This window comes from Orycteropus afer, unplaced genomic scaffold (genome assembly GCF_000298275.1).
Source record: "Orycteropus afer afer isolate SDZICR_OR568_19922 unplaced genomic scaffold, OryAfe1.0 scaffold00127, whole genome shotgun sequence".
Classification (NCBI taxonomy): Eukaryota; Metazoa; Chordata; class Mammalia; order Tubulidentata; family Orycteropodidae; genus Orycteropus; species Orycteropus afer.
The window spans coordinates 6,483,352-6,491,842 of NW_006921714.1; the positions used below are offsets into that span (position 1 = coordinate 6,483,352).

At 44.1% G+C, this 8,491-nt stretch overlaps 1 protein-coding gene across 1 annotated transcript in view; it reads right to left on the reverse strand.

The window, feature by feature from the left end:
- Positions 1-4,118, reverse strand: part of DDX24 (DEAD-box helicase 24) — a 27,315-nt gene extending 23,197 nt beyond the window's left edge. The window contains exon 1 of the mRNA XM_007944542.2: positions 3,368-4,118. Coding sequence (XP_007942733.1) covers positions 3,368-4,082 — 715 coding nt within the window. The 5' untranslated portion in view covers positions 4,083-4,118. The remainder of the gene's footprint in view (positions 1-3,367) is intronic.
- Between the last annotated feature and the right edge of the window lie 4,373 nt (positions 4,119-8,491).

Here is an 8,491-nt window from a genome sequence, read left to right on the forward strand (position 1 = left end):
AAAAAAAAAAAAAAAAATTTAAAAAGCCTAAAATAAAATTAAGACTGGTCACTCCAAGCGTTGGAAAAAATACCAACCAACTCTAACTCTCTTGGTTAATTATGATACCAATCACTTTGGAAAACTCCTTAAAAAGTTAAACATACACTTATCATATGGCCCAGCCATTCCATATCTAGGTATTTAACCAACAGAAATCACAGTACATGTCCATACATAGACTCACACACCAACATCTGTAACAGCTTTAATTTCAACAGCCCAAAACTAGAAAGAACATAAATGTCCACCAACAGATGAGTGGATAAACAAATACACAAACAAAATGTGACACATCTATACAATGGAATACTACTCATCAATAAAAAAGGAACCAAATATTGCTACTTAGGATAACATGGTTGAATCTCAAAGCATGTGGAATTAAAGAGCCAGACCCACCTACCCAGCCCCTGCATAAGTATATACTGTATGATTCAATTTTATATAAAATTCTAGAAAACACAAACTAATCTACAGTGACAGACTGCCTATCAGTGGTTGCCTGGGATGGGCAAGGAGGGGTGGCACAGGAAAGAGAGGACTACCAAGGAGTCTTTAGGGGATAATGAATATATTCATTATCTTTGTGGATGGCAATCTGTCCGCAGCCTCAAATGCATGGCCTGTCCCAATTTTTTTGAAACTGAGACCTGAAGATTCACAGTATTCCATGGGGACAGGCCAGACAGGAGCTGCAGTATGAATACAAATGCCAGACTCCAGCCGCAGTGGCTCACACAGACACTGCTTCTGCTTCCAGAGACCTACTTCCAGGCCTGTGCACATACCGAAACAGTGCAGCAGGATGCCTACGAGCCTACAGACCCGGCCTAGAATCCAGCCACTAACAATTTTAGCTGTATAATTTCAGGGAAGTTGTCCATTCTCTGTAAGGCCAAGTTTCATCATCTTTAAGACTGGAACAATAATAGTACCTCCTAACCCTAACTTGGAGTTGACTGGACAGCAATTGGTTGTTACTAAGGGTGGCTATGAAGACTGAGCTCATCAATATGAAGTACTAAGGCAGTGCATGACACATTTCATGTGCTCAGTAAATGTCTTAAATTATTATTATCTCCATTCCCTTCTCCTGGGGTGTCCTTACTCCTCCATTATGTGACTCTCATACATGATCCCACCCTAAGATTTCTGATCACCCTTCCAGAAGCTCAAGGCACAAAGTGTTCACATGGTCTAATTCAACACCATACAATACAGTAGCTGGTAGCCAAGTGTGGCTATTGAGCACTTGAAATGTGTTTAATCTAAACTGAGATGTGCTGTAAGTTTAAAACACACATCACATTTTAAAACACTGAAAATAAGAATGCAAAATATCTAAAAAATTTTACATTTTTTACATATTGAAATAATATTTTTATGTAATTGATTACATACCTACATTATTACAATTATTTTTCACCTACAAATACTATATGATCTAGCAATCCCACTACAAGGTCTATATCCTAAAGAAAGAACCATGACACAAACATATATATGCATATCCATGTTCACTGCAGCACTATTCACAACAGCAAAAAGTTGGAAATAATCTAAATGCCCATCAACAGAGGAATGGATCAACAAACTATGACACATACATACAATGTTGAAAACAATGATGAATCTGTGAAACATCTCATAACATGGATGAACTTAGAGCCCATTATGCTGACTGAAGTTAGGCAATCACAAAAGGACAAATGTTGTCGTTGTCATGTGCCATAGAGTCTGACGTGACTCACAGCAAACACTCCTTGAGTTTCCAAGGCAGCATCACTACGGAAATAGATTGCCCAACCTTCCTTCCGAGGAGTAGCTGGTGGGTTTGAACCACCAGCCTTCTGGTTAGCAGTCAAGTGCCTTAGGCACTATGCCACCAGAGCTTGTACTATGCTACCAGAGCTCCGGACAAATATTGACAAATACTGTATGAAACTATAATTGTAAAAAGTCAAGAAAAGAATTCCACCAAAAAAAAAAGGAAAGAAAGAAAGAAAGATTCTTTGGATACCATGGTTGGTGAGGGAGGGAGGGTAAATTACTAACTAGAGAGTAGACACGTATTAACTTGGGTAAAGAGAAAGGTTGAAAAAATTATTTTTCAACTATTTGTTTACACTTTTTTCTGATGTGGCTCCTATGAAGTTTAAAATTACAAATACGGTTTTTCATAAGGAGCTCTGGTAGCACAGTGCCTAAGGCTAACCAGAAGGTTGGTGGTTCAAACCCACCAGCCACTCCGCGGAAGCAAGACTGGGCAATCTACTTCTGTAAAGATTTACCACCTGAGAAACCCAATGGGGGCCGCCAGGAGTTAGAATCCACTTGACAGCGGAAGGTTTGGTTTGGTATGTGGTTTTTCATATTATATATGATTCTACTGGATAATGATGGTCATTATCATCAGGCAGTACAAGCTCCACACCAAAAGTAGCCTTGTCTACCCAGTCAGGTAATTTGCCATTTCTCCATGAAGTCTTAGCTAGCACAGGGAATGAAAGGACCTTAAAAAAAACTGCCTAATCCTAACAGCCATCTATCTCATGACTGTTTGCCTACAAAACCCACCCATTGGTTCTCTACTACACTCAAATACTTCCAACTGACCAACTTCCAAAACAGCCCTTTTCATCTTTGGGTAACCGTTAAGAATGAGACAGTTCTTCCTGATACTGACAAAGATCTACCTCTCCAGAGGGCTGATCTTAGCCATAACTTCCTTCTTGGGGCTATTCAGAAAAGACTCAAGAAAAGGAAAAACTTCCATTTGCAGATCACTTAAGACATACTGGGAGCTCTGGTGGAGTAATGCCTAAGGCATCTGACTGCTAACCAGAAGACTGGCAGTTCAAGACCACCAGCCACTCCTCGGAAGACTGGGCAATCTACTTCCGTAGAGATACTGCCACGGAAACCCAAGGAGGGATCTCTGATTCGCAATCGACTTGACCGCAGGGAGTACAACACATTGAGGACGGATTTAGCATTTAACCTTCACAGCCACTCAAGAAGTAGGTCCTACTGTTATCTCCATTTTACAATAGGATTTGTAGTCTCAGAGAAAGAGCAAGGGACCTGCCTTTGGTACCAATCAGAAAGTTGTTGTTATTGTTGTTGTTAGGTGGTGTTGAGTTGTCTCCGACTCACAGCGACCCTCTATGTACAGCAGAATGAAACAAAGTAGTGGATTCTAAACACTTTCATTTAACACTGCCTTTGTGGTTATGTTGCCCCAACATTTCCCTTTCTCCTGGTCATCTAGCCTGTTAGTAGTTACGGGTGCAATCCTGCCCTGAATACACAGGGAAGCACTTACCTGTCTCAGCAGCTCCAAGGATGTCCAGTTTGTCACGGATGGCAGGCGCCAAGGTCAGGGCTTGGACTGGTGTGGGTGCAGAAAAGCCTAGAAAGCTGAGTGCTCGGAGTACCGGCTTGGGCACAAACAGGTCCTTCCAAGCTGACACGTCAGCCTTCTGGTCACGCATTTCGGGCATCCAGGTCTTTGCCTTTTTGGGCGCCTTTGGAGTAGTGCCCTGGGAAGGCTTCAATTTTTGTTTCCCTTTCTTTTTCTTCTTTTTTGGCCCAGTGTGGGCCTGGCTTCCTGATGCCGTCTCCCCTGTCTCAGGCACAGGACACACGGAGCCATCTTTCTGAAGCCCTAGCTCAGCATCTTTGACCTCAAACTCTTTCTGGGTACTGCTACCTTCAGTTTCCACATCTTTACTCTCCTCCAACGTGATCTTTTTCTTTGGGGAGCTGGCCTCTCCTTCCTCCTCTCCTTCTAAAACAGTCTGTGCTTTTCTCTTCCTGGGCTGTTCCTTTGAGAAGAGGCTAGAGGGATTCTTGGCAGGAGAGACCAATTGGTAATCGGTCAGTTCCTCAAAGCACACTAAGTCATCCATCTGTCCATCTGCAAACATGTTTGGGTCAATCTTCACCTGCTTCCACTTCCCCATAACTTTGATTCCCTTTGTCTGAAATTTGCCATAGGTTGATGGCTTTGGCCTTGATTCTGTCTCCTTCAACTTCATGGTTGCTGAAAATAAGAGGAATATTCTTATGTTGGCAACTAAAAAGTACATGGTTCTGAAGTAACATATGACACAACTGAGGACATAAGATGGCTGTAACATTGATACTCCCTACTAGAGAAAACCAGAGGGTAAGAAATATAACCACAGATATATACATATACATGTATGGGAAGGCACGTGTTGAGTACATGCACATGCATGTATAGGTATATCCACAGGTATGTGTATACACATTTCCATGTACTGCATATATTCATATATATATTGAAGCACATAGGGAACACAGTTATGGAGACTCCCTAGACATATCCAAATACTTCGCAGGGTTGGTTTACCAGGTTTGAAGGCTCAGGACCATAGTTTCATGGGACAACTCAGTCAACTGGTATAAAACAGTTCATAAAGATAATGTTCTAGACTCCAGCTTGGTGAGTAGCTTCTGGGGTCTTAAAAGCTTGCAAGCGACCATCTAAGATACAACTATCAGTCTCTACTGTTTGGAGCAAATGAGAATGAAGGAAACCAAAGACACAAACCAGAAACTAGCCCACAGGGCAAACAGTCCATACGATCATGGCCTCTTTTAGCTTGAGCCCAGAACTAGATGGTGCCCAGCTACCCCTATCAACTATTCTGACCAGGGACAGAACAGAAAGAATGGGAGAAAAACGTAAAACAAAATTCACATTCCTGAAAAAAGGCCACACCTATCAGACTGACAGAAACTAGAGGTACCCCCGAGACTATCGCCCTAAGACACCCTTTAAGCTTAGAACTGAAGTAATTCCTGGAGGTCACCTTTCAGCCAAATAACAGAATGGCTCATCACCTGTGAGTAATGTGCTCCCTTAAACAATCAACTGAACGAGACCAAACCATCAACATTTACCCAAAAGCAAAGATGAGAAGGCAAGGAGGTACAGGGAAGCTAGATTATTGGAAACACAAGGAAAATCCTGAGAATGCTAACACACTGTGAAAACTGTAACCAATGTCACAGAATAATTTGTATAAAAATAGTTAAATGGCAACTTAATGTGCTGTATAAGCTTTCATCTAAAACACGATAAAATATTTTAAAAAGAATACACCCACAGAAAAGACAGCTTGGCCTGGAACAGCGGAGACATGGGAGGTGGAGCAGACACATAAGCTAAACGTGGCTTAGATTCCAGATCCATCCACTGTCTGGGATCTTGGACAGTGCTGCTTGGTTCTCTCGGAACCTCAGTGTTCTCATCTTTAAAAGGGGAGGGGCCGTAGTATCTAAGCCGCAAAACGTTTTATGCAAGTAAATGAAACAGCACCAAAACGTGGCACGTACTAGCGCTTTTGAAGAATACAAATCTGGAGATTTTTAGGGGGTGGGATGACGTAAAGGAGTAAACTTTACTGAAAGTTCAAGGGGGTTCCTTCCTTCTCAAGCCTCCCCCTCAAGCCAACAGAGGCCCATTCTAGCCTCTGGCATAAGACTTTAAACTCATCCAGACTTCCAGTACGTTTGAAGTGATTTAAACACCATTTAAGCAAAGGTCGTTTGGTCAGAGCTCAATCCAGGCTCTCCTTTTTCAGAAAGGCCAAGACAGACAGCAGACCCGTGGGAAAGGTCAACTGAGTCCACCACTCGTCAGGTCTGCGCCCGCGGGGGATGCGTTAATCTCGGTGAGCCTGTCTGCTCGTCTGGCAAGCGGGATGTTGAGACCGTCTTGTTGGAGAACACAAAAAGCCACGTCAAAACCCTTAGCCTAGCGCCTAACAAGCGGGAAGCAAGCACGCACGCACGCACGCACGGGAAGGTCTGCCCCTCACACACACTACGTTATCTTCACGCACAACAGGGGTTCAACGGGGAGAAGTGGGGAATGTCACTCAAATGGGGGGTAAGACGCCGAGTGCGTCCTGCATAGCATCAGGGGTCCCTCCTCGCGGCGCCAGGATGCGTCCAGCTCCGAACCTAGAACTCTCGCCTGCTCTCAGGCACCCAAGAGCGCACGATGCGGAGAAGCCCAGGTTGGCTAGGAGGGCCCTGGGGGCGGGGACGGCAAGCAGCTTGGCTGACCGGCCTGGACCAGCGGCTGCCTCGCTAAATGCGGGGAACCCTGCGGCCCGGAAAGACCTGTGATGGAAAACCCGGAGCCCACCCCCAAATCCTCGCTACCGTAAGCCCCAGTCCTGTCCAGCGCCGTATTCACAAGGTGGAGCCGCAGTCGACGTCTCGCGTACGAACCAGCTTCCCCTCAGCGGTAGCGCCGACTGCAGTTCCGGGGCGGGGCTTCCACGCACGTACGCAAGGGCACTGCAAGAGGAAGTCCCGCCGCCATTCTAAACGCCGCGACCTGATTCGTTGCTGCACGGGGTGTCGGGCTGTTTCTATGCTCGCCAGGAGAGCTGGAGTGTGGTAGTGGTTTTTGCCTGATTTGCCTTTCCTAAAGGATTTGCCTTTCCTAAAGGAAGGAGCGCTGGTGGAAGGCATCTACACTGCCAACTAGGAGGTTGGAGATTCTGAGTCTACCAGCTACTCTGTGGAAGAAAGATGAGGCACTCTCTTTAATGTGAATATTAACCGCCTGGTGAAACCTAACCGGAGGTCCCTATCAGTCAGAATTGACTGGATGGCAGTGATTTTGGTTTTTGGTTTAGGGAGCTCTGGTGGTGTAGTGGATAAGGCTGCTAACCAGAAGGCCACTGGTTCAAACTCATTAGCTGCTTGGCTTGAAGGAAGATAAAGCAGTCTGCTTCTATAAAGATTTACAGCTTTGGAAACCCAATGGGAGTTGCGATAAGTCAAAATCTACTAGATGGCAGTGAGGGTTTTTTTGTTTGTTTTGTTTTTGCCTTTCCTAGGCTTAGGGCATAGGTGGAGTTCCGTGTACACCGACCGAAAAGGCTCTGCATCGGCTCACACATGGGAACACAAGCGCTCTTGTATTTTTGGGGTAGTTTTAGTGTGTCCAAGAACAAACAGGAGTCTCTGTTAAAAATCACAGTGATGAGTTTTGTTGAAGAAAGGCAAGAGTGACTCGAATCAGGGAAAACGCAGAGTCCGTGAAATGAACTAAGGACTCTGGCGAAAGGAATTTATCACAGGGTTTGAATACAGACAATTCTGGAATTTACAAAGAAAAATTCTGATTAGTTGACGTTTACAAAATTATGCTTCAACAGGAAGAAGAAGTGATAAGATCCCTTAAGAACGTTATCTTAAACATAAAGTTTGCATAAGTTTAACATCTGTTAATCTATGGCTATCTTAGGACAAGCCTGAAGAACAAGGGGCTACTGCATGGTTTAAAATCAGGAAAGGTACGTGTCAGAGTTGTGTCCTTTCACCAAACTTACTCAATCTGTATGCGAAGCAAATAATCTGAGAACCTGGACTATGTGAAGAAGAATGGGACATAAGGATGGGAGGAAGAACCATTGTTGTTAGGTGCCGTCGAGTTGTCTCCGACTCATAGCGACCTCATGTACAGCAGAATGAAACACTGCCTGGTCCTTTGCCATCCCCACGATCCCTGCTATACCTGGGCCCATCATTGCAGCCACTGTGTCAATCCATCTCATTGAGGGCCTTCCCCTTTCTCATTGTCCCTCCACTTTGCCAAGCATGATGTCCTTCTGTAGGGAATGGTCCCTTCTGACAACATGACCAAAGTAGGTGAGACAAAGTCTGGCCATTCTCGCTTCCAAGGAACATTCTGGCTGCACTTCTAACTAACAAGGACAGACTTGTTAGTTCTTTTAGCAGTCCATGGTACTTTCAGCATTCTTCAATAACACCACAACTCAAAAGCATGGACTCTTCTTCGGTCTTCCTTTTTCATTGTCCAGCTCTCACATGCATAGGAGACGACTAAAAAAAAAAAAACTGTGGCTGGTGTCAAGCACACCTTAGTCTTCAAGGAAACATCTTTGCTCTTCAGCACTTGAAAGGGGTCCTTGGCAGCAGATTTGCCCAATGCTATACAACGTCCGATATCTAGACTGCTGCTTCCATTGGTGTTGATTGTAGAACCAAGTAATACAAAGTCTTCGACAACTTCAGTCTTTTCTCCGTTTATCATGATGCTGCTTATTGGTCCTGTTTTGAGGATTTTTGTTCTTTATATTGAGGTATAATCCATACTGCAGACTGAAGTCTTCAATCTTCATCAGTAAGTGTTTTAAGTCATCCTAACTTTCAGTGAGCAAAGTTGTGTTTTCTGCATAATGTAGGTTGTTAATCTGTCTTCCTGCAATCCTGATGCCACATTCTTCTTCATATAGTCCAGCTTCTCGGATTATTTGTTCAGCATACAGATTGAATAAGTATGGTGAAAGGATACAACCCTGGCACACTCCCTTCTTGATTTAAAACCATGCAGTGTCCCCTTGTTCTGTTTGAATGACAGCCTCCTGGTTTATGT